At 42.1% G+C, this 20,735-nt stretch overlaps 1 protein-coding gene across 2 annotated transcripts in view; it reads right to left on the reverse strand.

The window, feature by feature from the left end:
• Positions 1-507: 507 nt before the first annotated feature.
• Positions 508-20,735, reverse strand: part of Raly (RALY heterogeneous nuclear ribonucleoprotein) — an 82,860-nt gene continuing 62,632 nt past the window's right edge. Inside the window, exons 2-8 of one of the 2 annotated variants that reach the window (XM_051192632.1) lie at positions 9,153-9,417; positions 7,071-7,143; positions 4,774-4,940; positions 3,329-3,442; positions 2,912-3,159; positions 1,845-1,893; positions 508-799 (exon numbers count right to left, since the gene is read on the reverse strand). In XM_051192632.1, coding sequence (XP_051048589.1) covers positions 1,849-1,893; positions 2,912-3,159; positions 3,329-3,442; positions 4,774-4,940; positions 7,071-7,143; positions 9,153-9,408 — 903 coding nt within the window. In that variant the 5' untranslated portion in view covers positions 9,409-9,417 and the 3' untranslated portion in view covers positions 508-799; positions 1,845-1,848. The remainder of the gene's footprint in view (positions 800-1,844; positions 1,894-2,911; positions 3,160-3,328; positions 3,443-4,773; positions 4,941-7,070; positions 7,144-9,152; positions 9,418-20,735) is intronic. The other variant, XM_051192624.1, reaches the window with a different exon arrangement.

Here is a 20,735-nt window from a genome sequence, read left to right on the forward strand (position 1 = left end):
GACACAAGCTTGAGTCATTTGGGAAAGAGAACATTCCTCCACCAGACTGGCCTATACTGCATTTTCTTGATTGAGCTGAGGTGGGAAGGCCCAGCCAATGTGGGCACTATAAGAAAGCAGGCTGAGCAAACCACGAGGAGCAAACCTGCAAGCAGCAATCCTTCATGGCCAGTGTATCAGTTCCTGCCTCCAAGTTCCTGCCCTGACTTCCCCAAATGATGGACTGTTACCTGGAAGTAGAAGATAAAATTAACCCTTTCCTCCCCAACCTGCTTTTGATCATAGTGCTTTATCATATAAGTAGAGACAGTGGGAAGAAGGCTCAGTGGATAAAGTATCTCTATAAAGTTGTCCTTTGACCTCCAGAAATGGTGTGACATACACTTATCCCACCCCACACAATACATGCACAGTAACAATGTAAACAAAACCAACCAAATAAACAAACCATTCCATCTGAGCATATTTGGATCCAATCTCTTTATTGTCAGGTTCCCCCCACCCTTCCACCCTCCCTTCAAACCTATAGAAAAATCCAAGCCTGGGAATTCCCTGGGGAAGAAAGGCAGAATGTGTTCTGCCCCTTTGGCCCAGGCGGTGCGCAGACAAGAGTGCATGGGGTAAGGGTAGGCCAGTAACTCCACTTGCAAAGGACGTAGCACTCACTGGCTGGGATGCATGGGGAGAGGAGTGCCTGCTGCCAGCTTTCCTCTGGTACCCGCTACAATCTGGCATCCAGAGATGGGTGCCTGGCTTGAGGCCAGAGACAGTGATGCCCTTCTGCTGGTGGCCATTTCTCCTGTCAAGGCAAAGAAGACACTAAGGCTGAGATAGAAACTCTGATGACAGGGGTAAGGAAACGGGGTGGACTGTCTGCAGAACTAGGTCTGCACCTTTCCCAATTTTCTGATCATGTAATTAATCATGGGAAAGGCTCAACCCCTGCCCTGAGCTGTCTCCCCACCTGAGCCTTAATACCTGACATGAACTAGCTTCACAATATATAATAAATAGCCTTCTGGGTAAAAATAAATTCATCAAATTTCAAGAGGAAAAGACTTAACATGAGGAATTTTCTGAACTAATCTGGAAGCTCTTACTGATAGAGACACTGTATTACGAATGTGTGATCTATCAGAGCACTTCTCTGTCACCTGTAAACCTCCTCTAGGGTAGGGCATAACAGGATAGCAGACAGTGGCCAGAGTGGAGGCTTTGGGGCTGCACATTATTGAATTCGAAACTTAAGCTTCAATTACTGTCTTGGAATCTCATGAGACATGCTGATATTTCATTCTACCCTTCAACATCTGCATTTCCACTTCTATGATATACACAAAATCCTAATCTTGCAGGGTAGAAGGTATCAGATCAATAGCACCTGTCACAAAAGCTTGCAGGACATCTCTTTCTCTTAACAGGGTCAAACTGAACCAGGGACCATGAGACATTACTAGTCATCTCCTCTGAAAATGAATGGCACCTTTCCCCTACTCTGCAGAGCTGGGCTACAGAACAGGCAGCTCTTGTCCTTACTACACCTTGAAGGCTCACGATACTGTGCTCCAATAAGGCTGTCTGTTCTCTCCCCTCTATGGAATGCTTCTCCCTCACTAAGATGCAGACTAAGCTGCACAGCATTCCTTCTACTGACCCAGTTCCTGGGGTTTTCCTCCACTGTCATCCTGCTCCCAAGGCAGCACTTTCTGAGTAGCCCTGATATGTGTGGCTACAGGAGTAAGGCTTCATTCAGCCTTGGCACAGTATGGCTCCCTAGACCCATGTCAGGAAGAAACTACAGCCTTCACTTTACTCATTTCCTGTGTTCCCTAGGCACTCCATACCTGCTTACTGCAAGGCCCCATCTTCTGCATCTGTGTCCTGGCTGTGGTCCTGAGAGGAGGAAGACAAGCACAGATTACTCACTGTAGGTCCCAAGTTCTCCTTAGCTATCTGTTCAGGAATGTCCTGTGGCTCAGAGCACTGCCTGGAGGACCACTGGAAAGGAGGTTTAACAAAAGAAACCCAGCCAAAAACTGGCTTAGGATCCTGAAGGGTTATTTGAAGATCCCACAGGAAAGGGAAGGGACAAGTCTTGGAATTTGCTGGTGTAACAGGTACACATTTCTATGCATGGAAAGACCATGGACTACAGTAAAATTTAAAGCCATATAGATGAGTGGGCTGCCCAACTTTGGGTTAGTTTTTAGTCTTTAGAGCTTTTACTGAGAGTACTATGCCTAAGAGAATTAAAATGAAGTACCAGGTAGGCTTTAAAAAAGAAAGAAAATAAAAAACAAGTGGGGCATTAAGGAGGATTTATGCCTATCACAGACAAGGTCTGAGCAAGGTACCTGGACATTTGAGCTTCAGCTTTTTCGGGGTAAATGTGGCCATTCAAATCTAACCTATTAAGTGTGATATTCAACTCAAGTGTTCACTAAACAAGCAGCAAACACTGTAGCAGGCATCTTGAATGTTGAAAGAATCAGACCTTTTCACTCAATTTAGGCCCCCTCATGGCTCCTAACCTCACCCTGAATACTTAGAGCATATCCAGGAGTTTACTCCTTTAAGAGTCAGCCTACTAGATGCTTGAAAGGCAATAGCTTTTAGAAAATTCTCATGTGAAATTAAAATTCCCATGTCATCGTCAACACTAACCATTCCTAAGAGGCTGTCCATGCAATTCTCCTCCTCTTTAATACACCTAGAGCAGAAGGTGGATTGGGTGTGCCTTTGCTGAGGTCTGCCCCAGTCTTCAGTGGGATCTCTGACTTGCAGCTCAAAAACTATACTGCTCATTCTTCCCTATTCCTCACAGGACTAACACTCTGAGCTCCTTCCTTTCTGCTTCCAAAGGGGGAACAGCCCCAGCGTTCCCAAGTGCCGCCACTAGCCAGGCCCTTACCAGTTCCTCCTCACTATGTGTGAGCAGTCCTTCCTCATCACCGTCATCTCGAGTTTGGACTTCTCCTTGGGGTGTGCCTGCCTCAGAGGCTGTGTCTTCTTGGGGGGCCGGGGGCCGACTGCTGCAGCTGCCACTGCCACCACCATTGCCGCCACTGCCGCTGCCACCACCACTAGCATTGCCACTGCTGCCGCCACCACTGCTGCCCCCTCCTCCAGCACTGCTGCCATCACTCTTCTTCTTGCCATCTTGAAGGATAAAGGAAGTAGTAGAAAGGGACCAGAATTCAGCTAGAGCAGCTACTCAGCAATCCTTTGTGAGAGTTGGCCACTATATAGCAGGTCTGGGGGCCCTGGAACTTCAAGTCCCTAACCCCTGGGACACACTATCTTCCCAAGTGCCGCCCTCAAAGCTGACCTGGGTTGGCCTTTTGTTCTTCAGCGATCTGTTCCAAGCGACCCAACAGGGCATCGATGTTGGACTTGATCTGTGTCAGCTCTGTTTTGATGGTCTGTAGCTCGCTGCTCTTTACTGATAGTAGAGGGAAGACAGGGTTATCACTTACGGGTACAATGCAAACAAAACCCCAGCCTCATTCTGTCAGCTAGGAAAGCCATTCTTTTTTGGTTCTTTTCCTGCCAAGGGAAAAGGTCTCTTCTTGGAGATCCAAGAGGCCCCAGGGGTGACCAGTCCGCACATACGATCCTGTTCATAAGCCCTGGAACTCCCAATCCTATAGGGACTGCAGATAAATAGGAATATAGGTCTGGGCCATGTGTGCCGCACATCTACAATTCCAGCATTTGGAAGGCTAAGACAGTAATGTTGTGAGTTCGAGGTTAATCTTGTTAATCTGAGAGCCTGTCTCAAAAAGAAAAACAAACAAACAAACAAACAAATAAATAAGAACCTGTGGTGTGTTCTGTAACACCTAAGTAATAACATGTGTCTTTTCAGCTGTGTTACAGGTTGTGGTCTGTTTTTATTTAAAGGTACAAAAAATACCTTCTGCAGTTAGATTTCCTGGGTGTCTGACTACAGTACACAAAGACCAGAATAAATCTGAACTTATCCTTACTAGAGAAAAAAACACTATCACACCACAGCACTGAACTTTTTAAGAAATGCATGCAAACACTTGATTATTAAGAGTAACTTCAAACTATAGATTTACTCCTTTATTTCTCAATCTTAATAAAGTATGATTCTATGGGCTAGAGAGATGGCTCTGTGGCTAAGAGCACTGGTTGCCCTTGCAGAAGACCTGAGTTTGATCCCAAGCACAGACATGACAGCTCAAAACTGTAATTCCAGTCCCAGAGGGATCCGACACCCTCTTCTAACCTCCACAGGCACTGCACATACCCAGTGCAGAGACATATTGCAGGCAAACACCCATATACTTAAAATAAAAACAAAGATTAAAATTTTGAAAATCAGTTGTTAAAAAAATGTGATTCTATCCTTTTAGCAATGATAAAAAAAAAAACATCTGGAACAGTGGTTTTCAATCTTCCAACCCTTTAATACAGTGCCTTGTGCTGTGGTGACTGCCAATGATAAAAATATTTTGTTGCTGCTTTGTAACTGCAATTTTGCTATTGTTATGAATTGCAAATATCTGATGCAACCGCAAAGGGGTTTAAGATATAGAAAGATTGAAAGATGTCACTAGGATGTGGTGGCACACATCTTAAATTCCAGCACTTAGGTGGCAGAGGTAGAAGGAGTTTTGTGAATTTTACATCAGTCTGGTTTACACTGTGAGTTCCAGGACAGCTAGAGACACACATCGGAACCCTGTCTCAAAAAAAAAAAAAAAAAAAAAAAAAAAAAAAACAACAACAACAACAAACACTCACACTTGATCTTGGCTGAGCCAGTAGTGATGGCTGTAGAACGGCCAAAGAGCTTGACAGGTATTGTAGTTTTGACACGGCGAACCAAAGGGACCGTGACACGGGGTCTCTTCACTGGGACTGCCCTGGGCACGGGCACTGGAGAAAGGCGACCTCGATAATCAAACAGCCTGCAAAAAATAGACCAGAGGCTGCAGCATGGCCTGTGACCACCAGAAGGCACTACAACACTAACTTTACCTGTGTGATCCGAAAGGGCCAGGGAAGAAGTGCCTGATCCATCAAGCCCTTGGTATGAAAGGGGTTTGTTTTCCAGATCCTAAAGGCTAATGAAATCCTTACTTACTATTTCCACTGTACCCTCAGAGCCATGATAGGAGAAGAAATATAGAAGCAATATAGGAACAAACAGCCCAGAGTCAGAAAGGAGCCTCTCCTGAGGTCACCGCCTTCTACTCAGATAATCACCCAACCTTCGATCAGTTTGTAAATGTCAAAACAGTGTTTTAAGTCCCCACCTAGAAACAGAGAGGTTAGAAAATGGATGGCTAACCCCTGAACCTTGGTTTTCTCATCTACTTAATGAAGAGGGTGTCCAAGTTCACTGGCTACCTGAGTGTGCAGTAAGGGTAGAGCATGAGAACCTCATTAAAAACACTTGAGAAGGTTTGACAAGCAAAAGCTGGGTACCAGGGGACTGACAAATTAAATCGAGGAGCCCATGGCCTCCGACTTCTAAGCAACTTTTTTCTTTTGGACACTTCAACATCTGTTTTCTCCAGAGATATAGGCCAACCACTTAACAGCATTTCAAGGGTGGGCAGCTAAATTAGACCCAAGGCTGAATGGGAACTCTCCCACCGCATGTACAACGACCATGGTTATGAAGAGAAGCAAAGCCTTGATCAGGGATACACTCTAGAACTATTTTTTGGATGAATCACAGTACCTGCCACCACTAGGATACTCAAGGTCCCATTTCTTGGTGCTTCCGTTCAAAGAGTCCTGCAGTTGGTGGCAGCTAGTGATCAGCCTCTGATCTTTCAGTTTGACCCACAAGGGGAGGTAATGAGTCTGACCCTGGTCAGAAATCACTGAACCATACAAGTAAGAACTTCAGGAGTCCTGAGAGATCATTTGCAATAAGCCTATAGTCTCACTGACTAGTAGCAGGAGAATTTGCCCAAGACAGGGAATCTACTCAGTGGCATAGCTGAGAGGAGACAGGGAATCTACTCAGTGGCATAGCTGAGAGGAGACAGGGAATCTACTCAGTGGCATAGCTGAGAGGAGCCTCCAGGCTCCCTGGCTCCCAGGCTATGACACTTTCCGCTGTACCACATTATTTCCTGAGAACACTTAGAGCAGAGAAAGTGGTTCAGGAAAGTTCTCTTCCCTGGGCTGTCTGGGCAAGGAGGGAGAAGTCTGGATTTAATCTTTATCCTAACTTCTAGTCAAGCACATGACCAGGAGCTGGCACTGTGATTAGTCTTGTAATTCCCACACTCTACAGGCAGATATAGGAGGATAATGAGTTTGTAAAACTCTTCTCAACTGGGCCTCTGGAAGACTTCAAGAATGAAATCTGGGTAGGACTGGGGATAGAAGGCAGATGGAAACTCATCATGGACTAAGCCAGGCCTCCAAATAACTGCGACTTCTTAGTCATAAGGGTCAGACCAAACTATCTTCCTTTTTGGCTGAGTGAGCACTGTACAGAGGCAAAGACTGAACAGAGTCTCTATGGGCACTACCTGTGAAAGCACTGGGCCTGTTTTTGTATCCCAGTTACCCAGGTGTGTTCACCCTTTAGCTATACACTCCCCTATCCTACAGAACTAGAAGAGGCAAGGCAGACTGAGAGTTTGGTGTGACAGTAAGAGCTCCGGCCTGAGCACTTACAAAATGGGATCCTAGTCCTAGCTCTGTCCCTGATTTGTGAAAAAACCTTGAAGCAAAGACCCATTCACATTTCTGTGCTTCAGTTACCAATCAGAGGAATTTGTGAGCTACATCACCAATCTCTTAAGACCCTTCCAGTTTGGCTAATTTAATAATGCCTTGACATACCCCTTCCCTGCTCACCTCGAATAGAAGTAGTCTTGATAGTAATCATAGTCAAAGCTGTAGCCACTGGGAAAACAAAGGGAGATGGCCACTCAGCCCATTTCTCCACAAGTCCTCATCTCCAAATGTCTTCCTAAATTCTAAGCTCAGCACACTGTCACTCTCAGCATTTACCCCCTCTGTGAAAAGAGGGGCCCAACCAACACAGACAAAAAACAGACATAGAGCCTCACCTGTATATAGCAGTTGCTGCTCTCTTTAGCCCCTTGGGTCTATTGGGCTTGGGCTCTCCAGCCATGTTGATGTCTGTGGAGGAAGAAGCAGAGTTGGAATGCTAACATGACAGCAGTATGCCAACACACATCACCATCATTGACTCTGTATTTACATAGTGTACACATGGGACTGAGAGAGCCAAAGGTCTTTAGACATTTTCAAACATTAGAAGAATACCAGGACATCACATGGATACCTAGTTCTAGATTCATATGCATTCAGATATATAGATAAGTATTTATATACCATATAAATACATAATTTCAAGTATATTCATATAAATCAGGAATATATAAACACACACACACCCTCACATACATATATCCAGGTAAGAAAGTCATAACATCTATACTCAAGTATAGTCAGATTGCCTATAGGCAAAGAAGTCAATGAATACTCATGGGCATTACACTAAACATCTCTATGCCTAGCATAGTTATTAGCTTATTAAGATCAAGAAATATTCAGAAAAAAAAGCAACCTGCTCCCACACTCAAATATAATCACATCTGCATATCTCATATTCACTAATACATACACATACAGATGGACCTTCTAAAACACATACTAAGAAGTGTATGAGCAATCAAGCACACACACATGCACACACAAACACTGTAAGGTAGACACCATTAGTCATTTCATATGTATGTAATCAATAATGCCAAGAGCACACATCTTCCCTTTAGTCCTTGTATTCACAGCTCCTCATAGTTTTTAGAAAAGGCTCTAACCCGTATCTTCTATAGATTGGGGTAACAGGCTATACTAGTGCATTTTGTTTCCTTTCTATGGAGAATCTGCATTTTAACTGGAATCATAAAGCTTGTTATTAAGAGGCTATGGGGGTAGATGAGAGAGTGCATTGCTCAACCCACATCTGAGAAGCTTCTTCTTGTAATAGACAGGAATTAACACAAGAGTCTTAGAACTGAACAACATGATACTTTGCAGCAATCAATTCTAAGTGTCTTTGTCAAACCACTTCCCTCAAGGCACAGGAATCTATGGAGAAGAGGAGCTGGAAAAGATTGTAAGAGTCAAAGAAATGGTGTCTTCCAGATGCACCAGGACTAATGCACATATGAGCTCAGAGGCTGTGGTAGCACACATAAGAATCTACACAGGCTCAAGCCTAACTGGGTTGCAGCACTAAAAGGTGTTAAGCAGATAATGGGTCCTACCCCTAAACAAGAAGCTAATATCTGCCAGCAAAAGGAAAATCAATTTTCTCTAATGGGGTGCCAGTGGGTCTATCAACTACATACCAGGGCAGGCCCCATGTCCAGGAGAAGTTGGCCATATTTTTTGTTTTTTCTGAAGGGGGGCTTTTGTTTGGCACTTTTATCTCTTTTGTTTGTTTTTTGGGTTTTTTTGCTTGATTTTTCTTGTTTTTAGTTATTTCTTTCTCTCTCTCTTTTTGAGAGAAAACAAAATTAGATGGGTGAGTAAAATCTGGAAGGAGTTAGGAAAGGGAAAAAAAGCATTCAAAATGCATTGTATATAATTTTTTTTTTTTTTTTTAATTTAAGGGAAGGGGGGAAAGGAGGCTATGAAGACCAGGGTAATGTGTTTGCCTAGTAAGCTTGATGACCCAAGTTTAATTCCTAGAACTCACATAAAGGTGAAAAGAGAGAACCAACTCTAGTCCTCTGACTTCTACACAGGAACCATGGTTTACATATACACCTGTACGTGTATTTACACACTTTTTTTTTTTTTCCTTTTGAGACAGGCGTCTCCCTGTGTAGCCCTGAGTGTCCTGGAACTCACTCTGTAGACCAGGCTGGCCCTGAACTCACAGAAATGCACTTGCCTCTGCTTCCCAAGTGCTGGGATTAACAGCAGATGCCATCAAGCCCAGAAACACAAATAATTTTTTTTTTAAAAGAGGAACTGGGAAAGCAAGGACAGGAGAAAAGGGGCCTCTATAACAATCCCCTATTGGCACTCAATTTAAGAATTAAAAATATAATATTTATTTGTTGAAATCATAAAATCCTGAGCAGTAGCTACTGAGATAGAAGAGGTTAACTTACCCAGAGTCTGTCCAGCCAGCACCCGTCCATTCTCTCCCAGTACAGCTGCCCGGGCATGGCGCTCGTTGGCATACTGGACAAAGGCATAGCCTTTGTGCACAGAACATCCGGCCACACGGCCATATTTGGAAAAAATGGTTTCTACATCTGACTTCTTTACCACAGCTGTGTTTAGGTTTCCAATGAAGACCCGAGAGTTGATGGACTTGGGGTCATTCTTGTTGGTTACATTGCTGGTCTGAATCTTCAAAGACATGGTGTCCACCTGAAAAGACAATGCCAATGTGAAACTGGGTTCCCAGGCTAGGCTCTGGGAATGTTCATGGCCAATATCCCGACTAACCCGGATTCCTCCTTGCCTTTCTATACATTCTTATCCCTACGGCACCCATTCTCCCTGCTCCTGCAGCACCCTGTTTTCTTGTGACATTATCAAGATCTGCCACTAACTGGCTGCTAATCTTACACTGGGTGCTTTACAATGTCCCCTCATTTGGTACTCACGTGATACTCACATGGGAAAACTCAACACTGGGAGGTCACAATGCTAGTCAACAGTAAGGGTGGAATTAACCAGTCTCTTGCCTCCAGTTTTTAAAATTATTTATTTTTATTTTATGTACACTGGTGTTTTTCAGCAGGAAACTGGAAGTTACAGAGAGTTTTGAGTTGCCATGTGGGTGTGTGGACAGAACCCTGGTCCTTTGGAAGAACAGCCAGGGCTCTTAACCACTGAGCCATCTCTCTAGCTTCAATTCCATTTTTTTTTTTTTTTTTTTAAAAAAACTTACCCCATTTAAAAATTAAAAATTATCTATAGCGTTTCTTTCTGTTCCTTCACTGCAGAACCATAATGAGGAGGATACATGGTAATTTCAAGAATAGTCCCTTATTATAAAAATTGCTTAGTCTGATCTAGAAGTACCTCATGTTTATTACCTCAGCCAGTAAAGTCTTTACTGCATCAGCCACTCTGCAAAACATGTGCTTACGTAGACTTACCAGGTACTCACTGTAGGCTAAGGTAGCATATAATATTGAGTGATCCCAAAAACTTGTGAATGAATACAGATTATTTTACCAGAGACCAAGACACTGCTAAAACTGTTTTTTTTTTTTTTTTTTTTTTTTGGTTAAGATTGTTAACTTGCTAATAAGAGGCATTTAAACACTTTTAAAGCCCATTTCTATTAGCTTCATCGCTACTTCCTAGAGTTAAAGCCAATTTAAATAGTTATGATAATGAATTTACCTGAGAATGGTCTTTAGTAAGTTATTAGTTATTCACTTTGTACCGACTCAAAATCTGTTCGGTTTATAAACAAGTTTGCAATTACTCTTGTACGTATGTCTTATACACAGGTCAGTAACACTGAGGTACCATGCCTCAGGTGCAGTCCGCCTGCTTGTTCTTTTGTCTTGTGAGGCTGGTTTTCTATTTTCAGTAAGTAGGCTGACCTCAACAGCCAGCAAGCCTATCTCTGCTTCTTCTAGCAATGGTGTTTAACTTTTTTAAATGTATGTCCTGATGGCTACAACGGAGCATGCCTTTAGTCCCAGCACTCAGGAGGTAGAGGCAGGTGAGTTAAACCTAAACTTTTCTATATAGAAAAGTTCAGGCCAGCCAGGTAAACTCTGGCTTAAAAGAATTTTTTTTTTTTTTTATCCCACAGAGCAGTCACACCTTGGCATAAATCCCAAGAGAAAGAAAAGAGGATGTTTTATTCCAGCAGGCAAGGTTTACAGTCTGGTCTTGGCATTTGTATTTACTGACCCTGTGTTCTTAGTGCAACTCCAATCTCATCTCCTAGAGCAGTTTCAGAAGGTACCAAACAGAAGGTATAAAAACCTTCATCAACCTGTATGTTTATTCTACCTAACACAGGGGTGGGGGTTGGGAGTTTCATTTCAGAAGAACAAAAGCTGAAGAAATGTGTTATCTTTTTGTACTATCATAAAGCAAAGGCTCAGTTTATCCTGCTGCTACTAATGAAGAGGCTGATATGAGCTTTAGAACTGACTTGGACAAGACAGGATCTTGTTAATAAGTTTACTTTTACACCAACATTTATAAGGAGTGAAGGACACAAGGAGATACCCAGGAACACACCCAATATACTCTTCCATAAGCAACAGGAAAATGTTTAATGCTCCACATTTTTCAGTTAAAAAATCCTCCTATCTGGATAAAAAGTCATTCAATGGTTAATTCCTTATTCATCCACAAATATAAAGAAACTTTTAAAGGTGCTTAAAACTATATAGAGAGATGACATCCATCTTTTGTTCAGCAGGAGGGAACCAACAAGGCTGCTTGCTCTGCCATTTACCTGACAAGGACAAGGCAGTAGAGGACTCCCTCAAGAGCCTCTAACACCTGAGTAAGAAGCATTCGCTGAGCTCCTTTGTGTAGCACTGTGGGAGGGATCAGCACCCACTGGTTTGCAGGAGAACAGTCTTTCAGTTTTGGCTCTGTCAATCTTTCCTGTCCTCACTTGAGCTTTGGGACAATAAATATAACAGAACTTTGCAAATTGTGGAGGCCTTTACAAAATCAACTACTTGTACAATTGTATGCACTTGTCTATTCTATTAACACCACCAGTAGTGGGACCATTATTGATGAGAGTCATGATCAGACTGTAGCACATTCTTAAGATAACAAGAGTCAACCTTGTCACCTTGTCTGTAGAGGTAACACACAAAGTATACGCATGTGAATGCTAAATGGCACATGCTCTGGTACCCAAATCCCAAACTCCCAATCTATATTCTCCCAGTTGATTCTTAAGTCTTGCATGATGCTTTGGCACCATAGGCTGTATGCTACTCTGTAGACTCCCTAAGCCCAGAGAGCTGACACATGTCTAGGGAGTTGTAGAAACCTTGAATGGTAATATAGAGGTGTATGCCATACTGACCAGCCTTCAGGCCTGATTTTCTAGTCTGGTCCAAATACTCACCCTCACAAACTAACATCCCCCCCCCCCACCAACTTAATAAACACTCCACTTTGGGGATGAGAAGGAAAGGTGCTTTGGCCAAATAGTCAGTTTTATGTGGTGTGGTCATCTTGTCCTCCTGCCTCTGCCTCCTTCAGCAAATCCTACCGGCGTGCGCCACCACAACCGGCTGCAAATTTCTCTCTGAAATCCTAATTTTCTCACATACTTTTAATGCTTATTGTTGTCTTTCCCTAATGCATACCTTAAACTTGAAAATTTTACTTTAATATTGATGTGTAACTTTTCCACAAGGAATAATAACGATTCCTAACAGCAGTCTTTGAACTTTCCGGAAAGAAGATGGGGCCCCACATCATCATTTCCACTTGACTCAACCTGATGCATCGGAACTACAAACATCACCCTAAAACCGGTTTGAGACTGTTTTGCTTGAGACAACTCATGACTAGCTAGCTGTAATGGTGCACCTTTTTATTACACCCTGGCCAGTTTCAAATAGAACTACAGTCAAGAATTTTCTGCCACACAGTGACTAACTACATATGTCACAGCCAGTTCTGTTGAGAAATTTGGTTGCTAAAAATTTTCTTCCTACAGGATCCATTGGAGCAATCATCGTCCCATTTCAGCAGGAAGTAATCTTAATATGACTACGCCCCCTTTCCCTACCCTTGGAAATTTGGGATAATAGTCATCGTCTTTGGGTTGGTTTTAGTTATTTGGGATTGGGTGATGCTTACACTCGGGTTTATCTTTTAGACAGGAATAGGGAATGGTGGGTAAAGGTATGGTTTAGATGGGATATAAGTAGATTAGCCTATTTCCTTGAGAATTTGAGTATGAATGAGATAGTATTTTACAGCTTACATTGTTATGTATTCCTATGTGGTAAGATATGTAAAATTAAGTTTATATTTTGTTATATTGTGTTAAATGTTTCCACTTATAATATTTATGCACATTATTTTTTACCATATTCTATGTATGTATACTTTTCTTGTGTTCAAGACATTTTGTATATTGATACAATTTGGGATATTTATCTTGCTGCCCTTTATAGTTCTACCTCTTGTCTTGACACTTATACTCTACCTCTATTTTAGGGATTTACATGTAGGTATATGTAAATAGTTATATTGTTTAAGTATTTGTTCCTGCTTTACTCAGGAAAGTTTTAATCAGGCTTTTAGCTAAGTTCCCGAGTATTACAGATTATCTTCACTCACATTTCCTGTACCTATGAGATTAATCAGATATAGATGCTTAATCTTCAATCACTTCATAGACATGCAGAACATGGCATTTAAATGTTTTAATATTAGTACTCCATTGACATGAGACACTGTTGCTCCTGACAGCACCGTGCATTTTCCCGAAAATATGTTGGACACTGTTGTTGCTCCTGCTGGAGTTCAATCTCGCCTCAGCTAATGGCCTGTTGGGCATAGAATTGCCCCCACCTTGACCACTGATTTGGACATGCAGTCCTATGTGCTTGCAGGAGACAAATATAGAAGACTGCTTGACCTTGCCAAGTCAGGGTAAGACAGCCATTCTATTTCCCTGCTGTTGTTGTGGTCTGTCAAGTTCTCTTGGCCTTAGCCAAATCTGGGTGTACCAACGTCGCTGTGAGACCTAGGGTGACTGTTCAGGTGGCTTGCTGTTTCTGTCCTTGCTGCACCGTTTTGGAAGTTGTCCATCCGCATTTCCTGTCTACTCTAGTATTGTTATTTTCCTTCTCAGGTCTTGATGAGGTTGAAGATTAAACTATCACAACTATTATTCTCTCTTCCTAGTTAGATATATTAGGTACTAGACTTACGTTTTCCAGCTTAGGACAACTCTATTGTAAACTCCATTATGCCCTCACCCTAGGACTAGATATGTAGGTCATTTTGTTCTCGATTTTCCTTTTCTTAGAGCACACTTGTTATTCACTGTTTTGTATATAGTTTTGTATTAAGCCTAAATCTTTTCTTTAGACTAAAAGGGGAATTGTAGTGAGGTAGTCCTTCTGTAGCACTGACCACGCCCATTGGGGGGTGGAGCTGGGCGGAGGTGACCTGAGGAGGAGGTCGGAGGGGGCCAGGAAGGCGCTCTCTTTCTGGCGTGACTCGGACAGGAGAGGATCGGGTTGAATTTCCTGGTGTTCATCTGTCTAGGTTGTAAGTTATTTCTCCCTGAATAAACATCTATTCAGCCTATTTGTTTATCCTGATCCTTATTTACCGCAATACCACTTTGTTCCCCCCCCTTTAAAAAAAGAGAAGGTGACATATAACTAAGACTGGTCTTGAAGGATGATGACCTTAAACTCCTGACCCTCCAGCTTTCAAGTGCTGGATTATCAGCATGTGCAATCACATCTAGCCACTTTCTGGATTTTTCAAGAGTGGGATCCTAAAAGTATCAATATCCTTTTTAGCAAAAACTACCTAACTTGATAAGCTATTTCCCTCTGCCAGCCAAACCTTGCTTTATAAATTGTGTAACTGAGAGCAAGGTACCAACAACACCAGAGGTTTTTCATGCTGAACATTAAGTGAGGAGAGGTGGGTGGTGGGCCTGGGGAGGGCAGAGATCATACATACAGCAACCACCTGTGTTATTAGAAATAACCTGTAATGTCAGATTAGCAGGGACTTTGATGATATGTTCTGAGACCAAAAAAAAAAAAAAAAAAAAAGGGGGAAGAACCTGGCCAGGATACCATGGTTCATAAACCTCAGGGTTTGGGGTGTTGTTGTTTTTTGCCTTTGTTCTTTCATAGCCTCTCCCTCTCCCAACCTCTCTCTTTAAAGACAAGAGTCTTATATAGCTCAAGCTGGCCTTGAATTCATCTCCCTACTTCCACTGCCCAAGTGCTAAAATTACAGGCGTTGGCTATCACACCCCACAAGATCAGGATTTTTGTATTATATTTTTCCTTTAAGTGAGATGGGCATCCAGGAAAGCATGGAGCAGAAAACAAAAAGAGAGCACCTCAAAAACACTGCTATGGTGGAGAAAAACTACAGGGGCTACCTTCTCGGCCAATGTCTTCACTTGCTAAATAAACAACTACTTAAAAGCTGGAGCCTTAAACTAATTAAACCCCACCAGGGACAAAAGCTTTGAAATGCAATTGCAGCTCCAAGTTAGTAAGAACAGAAATTTGGCAAAAAAACTAAACCATTTTCCTAAGTTAAAACATTTCAGATAGGAATTATGTTCTAGAACACAAAAGCCAACACTAGAAAAATAAAAAACAAAGAGCTTTGCAAACGAAGTCTTAAAAGGTACTTCCCTACTCCTAAATTTGGGGTAATTGAGAATCTCCCCCCAAATCCACTGCAGTAAAAAGAGCCTCTGATTCTGAGTACCAGTGCTTCCTGCATCTGTCCCACTTCTCTTCACATAAGGATTAACTTTAAATAGGGAAATGAGATCAAATGATTAGTTAATAAAGCAAAGCCACAACTGGAATTCAAGTCTGGCTGGCTGAAAAAACAAACAAACAAAAGCAGGCACCCAAAGAGGCCAGATTGTGTGTGCAAAAATTCACAAAGTAATAGTTTCTGGGGCAAAAATACTCATTTGAGTCAAACACACACACCCTCCTTGTGCTCCCCCCTTTCTACAATTCTTCAGTTTGCACAGGACTTTCATGAATGCTCTGCATTTAGGATCTCATTCTTCCTTCAAATTCTATGTTGAAACCTAATTTCCAACATGAAAACATAATAGCCTGAGCTTAGGGATCAACAGGCCAGGCCTTCTGTCCATCTCTAGCCGCCTAGTAACCAAGAGGCAGTAGATATTTATGGGGAAGCTGCATAGCTTTCTCCAGAAAGGTTGTTTTTTTAAATCACTGATAGCAACATTCTTTCTAAACCACTCAGATATCCCCCAGGGTTACCTAAGGGCAAAAGGTAACAGAGTCTTTGGAAGGTGATTAGGTCATAAGAGCCAACTCTGAATAAATGGGTTTTAGTACCTTTATAATATAAAGAGCCCCCTGAGAGCTACCTTTGCCTTTCTACAATGTAAGAGCAGAACAAAAAGGCCTGTCCTGGAACCTTGGACACACTTAACCAGATACCTTCATTTTGAACTCTAGAACTTGAAAGAATAAATTTATTGCTAATAAAATAACAACTCTGTCACAGAATTGCAAGAATGCTAAAATAATATCATTGCTAGTTTTTAGAAGTTATATGATTTTTGTGAAGTCAAATAGCTAGTGAGGAGACCTGACATTCTACAGTCTATAGACTCATCCACTGTAAACCTGACTCTGCTGTGACTCCCTCATTAGGCTTCCAATCCTGCCTCTCAGAGTAAATTAAGTTGTGTTCTAACTTGCCCAGGACTGGGCCTATTCCTGGTGGAATGTTTTTTTCCAAGGAGGAGCTGCTTCTTTTGGTCTTGTTGCCCCAGTACTGCTTAGTTTTAGCCAGTCATGTTGGGTCACTTCTGGTTTTACTTCCGCCTTTGCCCTCAGATAACCCTAAGATAGCAAATAGTAAAGAGCTGTCAGTGACAGGAGACTATCCCTAGAGAAAGCCAAGCAATTAGATGGATCAGTGTATAGGGACTCCTCAGTCCAGAGGACCTGGTTATCAGGCAGCCATGGATAACAGAGAACCTATTAATCTTACTAAACTCATCAGGCCCCTACTTATTAACACTGCCCAAATGATCATCACTGGCCAGACAGAACTAATTTTCCAAGTAGCACTGACAATTTCCACTCCCATGAGAAACCCTAGCTCTCAACTAGCCAACCACAGAAGGCTTCTAGAGACATGAAAGTGTAAGCTGAACTGGCTACAGACCCATAAGGCTCCACTTTGGCTTGGCTGTTCATGCCACCTGAAACAAGTCATGTGATTTCCACAAACAGTAACACCCTTATTCTGAAAACAGGAAGTATCTCCCTGATTATCTTTTCAGATCTGTATAGTGATCAAATGGGCTAATCAATATGAAAATACTCTGTTGTATCTGTAACAAATTATGAAAAGATATCGGATTATACCTAATTCTATTACTGCCCAATTTCTATCCCTCACATTCAACAACCACTTTTGAGTGTTTCCTGTACTGGCCTTGCTGAGAAACTAAGTAGAGACTGTTCTCTTGGTTGTTAAGAAGCTCTCTTTCAACAGACACGGTGGCACAAGCCTTTAATCCCAGCAGTAGGAAGGCAGAAACAGGTGTATTTCTGTAAGTCGAAGCCAGTGTAGTCCAAATAGTGAGCTTTAGGTCAGCCAGGGCTACAACATAGTTAAGATCTTGTCTCAAAAAATAAAAATTAAGAAAGAACATTTTTGGGAATCCAGTTTGTTATTGTTAGCCACCCCCCCACCCCCGAAAACATGACGAAATAGCAAAAACAGCATAAACTTTAGATAATCAATTAGGATTGAGTTCCAAATCTAGTCCTGTCAATTTATAAGCTCAGCCCTACACATGCTAGGCTTCAGAATACTCAATTGCCAGGTAGAATTAAAGCTATTCTACTATGGCCAGAGATAGTAGGCAGGGGGGTAGTGAGATGGCTCAGCTGGTAATGGCACTTGTCACCAAGCCTGAAGACCTGAATTTGCTAGAGGACATTTACAGCAAAGAAAGAAAACCAGTTCTTGAATACTGTCTTCTAAATTCTAAATGTGCACCCACGGACTGGATGTACGGAGGATGTTATGTATGAATGTATGTATGCAAATTTTTAAGGAAATGTAAATCACAGAGCTGGAGAGATGGCTCAGCAGTTAAAGAGTACTGACTGTTCTTCTGGAGGACCCCAATCCAATTCCCAGTGTCCACATGGGAGCTCCCATTTGTCTGTAACTCCAGCTCCAGGGCTCTGACACCCTCACACCAACATACATGCAGTCAAAACACCAATGGACATAAAACTAAATTATATGTTTTTAAAAATGTTTAAAATTTAAAAAATTAAGTCAGGCATGATGATAGACACCTTTAATTTCAGCACTCTGGGAGCACAGTAAAGCAAACCACTGTGAGTTCAAGGCCTGCCCAGTGTGATGGCTACTCTTGGTAGTTAACTTGGATTACTAAATCATCTGAAGTGGGAAGACTCACTTCTAATCTGGATCTTTGAGGTGGGAAGATCCACCTTTAATCTGGGCCACTCCTTCTGCTGGCAGCCTCTATAAATAACATGGAAAGAGGCTCATTTTCTCTGTTTGTTCATACTTTTGCTAGCAAGTCCATTCCTTCACTGGCATTAGAGCCTACTTCTCTGAAATTCCAGTGTATACTGCAGACCAGCTGAGACATCCAATCTCTTGGACTGAATAACTATTAGATTCTTGGGCCGTCTGTTCATAGGCAGCCATTGATGGACTAGCTGAACCACCGAATATAATCCATTCACATATATATGGTTGTACATACACACATACATGCATACATACAAACATTCATTCTATAAGTTCGGTCCTCTATGCAGCAAGTTTTCCAGGACACTCAGGGCTACACAGAGAGATGCTTCAAAATAAGAGGAGGAGGGAAAAGGGAAGGGTTCGGGAGGGGATGGAGACAGACAGACAGACAGATTAAGTAGTACCCAGTCTAATGTCAGGTGCTTGTAGTTATTAAATAAAATGTAGCTGGGTGGTGGGGGCAGTTTTAGTCACAGCACCCAGGAGGCAGAGGTAGGAGGATCTTAATCAAGGCCAACCTGGCCTACTGAGTGAGTTCCAGGACAGCCAGGGCTTCACAGAGAAACCCTATCTTGAAACAAAAATAGAAAGAAACAAACAATGTTTGGAAATAACAGCCGCAAAGGTTCATGTAGGTCTTATTCACCAAAATAAGCACTTATTTAATGACTGAACTATGAGGATGCCAGTCAGTCCATCAAGGATTAACCCACCCACTGATGAGCTCATGGCAGAACAGGCCATAAGGAGGCAGCACCTGGTTGAAGGATATAAGTCACCAATAGCATGTCTTTGAAGCATGCAGCTCATCTCTTGCCCTTTTCTGTCTCTCTGCTTCTTAAATGAGCAGCTTTGCTTTACTATGCCTTCTACCATTACATTCATGCTCTTTACCATGACCCAACAAAGAACTAAACATAGGCTGAAACTGTGCCAAAATAAATCCTCACTTTTCTCAACTGATTATTCATCTATTTTGTCAGTGACTGAAACTGACACCTTGGATAATCCAATGCCCTATGACCTCAGATTAATCCAGTCTAACACTCTAGGTGATCCACAGTCCAGTTCTGAGGGTTTTTACCTTTTCATCCCATGCAGTATTATTTAACCTGAGAGTAGGAGAGTCACAACAGGAAGTCACCATCATAACATAAGAAGGGATTCCAGGCTTTGCACAGGCTACCCTCACACATTGGTGCCATGAGGCCCTAGTTCTGCACTGTTTCACTGTTGTCAGTATGCACAAGGCCCTGGAGGACATGAAAGCAGAAACAGAAGGCAGGGCCAGGCCTCAGGCTCCACTCCAAACCATCGTCAGGGTGTACATACCCCCTCTCCTGCATCATATATACAAATTCGAATTGATTGTTGTCTTAGGTGAAAGCTTAGAAACTATGAATGTTTTCTTAACAATTATGGGGAAAGGAAACAAATAGTGGGTAGGTAATAATCTCTAAAACAGACTTAAGTTACTAAAAAGTCACCCACAAACCTACCTACCCACATAATACTAAAAATCCAAATTCTAAGCTAATTATGGACCACATATTGCAAGTAAATGGTTGTGTTTATTCATCTAGTAATTAGTCTGGTGACTAGACTCAAACAGGGGGCATCCACATGGCCACAAAGTAGATGTGTCCTGGTACAAGTCCACTGCCTAAGAAACAGTCTAAGCAAAACACCATGGGGAATCAGACAAAGAGGAACATGAAAGAGCGATCTACCAAAAGGGAAACTGTCTAAGATGAATTACCACTGGGTGGTGGTAAGAGAAAGTATGAACAATATATAGAATTGTGTCTTTCAGACTTATCCTTCTTCACCTGCTTCTGTAAATATATACACAGAGTGGGAATGAAAAAAGTCTGAAATGGGAGAACATCTGTTATTGCCTCCTATTCCCTTGATAGATGCATACTTATTCTTGTCTAGAGGGAGAACACAAAACACAGCAATTTTAACGAAGACATGTGGAAGGTTTATACATATGATTCATCAGGATCCTGATCAACCTAACGAAATTAGTGTCCTCTGCATTCTGCAGATTAAAAAAGCTCAGTCTCTGGCTGGGGATGTACCTCAGTAGTACAGTACTTGCTTAGCATGCATGAAGTCCTTTGCATCACAAAGAAAAATAAAAAACTAACAAACAACTGAGTGTCAGAGAGCTACAGTAATGAGCCTGATAATGCAGCTTTGATCATTTATGTTCTTCCTTCTCCATGAGTGATTTCTCTATCCATAAGAATGATCCTGGTTTTATCAGTAATGTTCATACCACCTCATACAATATACATTATACTGGTAAACTGCCATGTGCTACTTGAGCTCACTGAGAATCTAGTCCTGGAATCAGGGTTCCCTTGCTGTTTCAGACACAAGCATGTTTGTCTCAAAAGTATCCTCTAAGGCCCCTTACCTAACGACAAATTGGT

The sequence above is a fragment of the Phodopus roborovskii genome, unplaced genomic scaffold (assembly GCF_943737965.1).
Source record: "Phodopus roborovskii unplaced genomic scaffold, PHOROB, whole genome shotgun sequence".
NCBI lineage: Eukaryota > Metazoa > Chordata > Mammalia > Rodentia > Cricetidae > Phodopus > Phodopus roborovskii.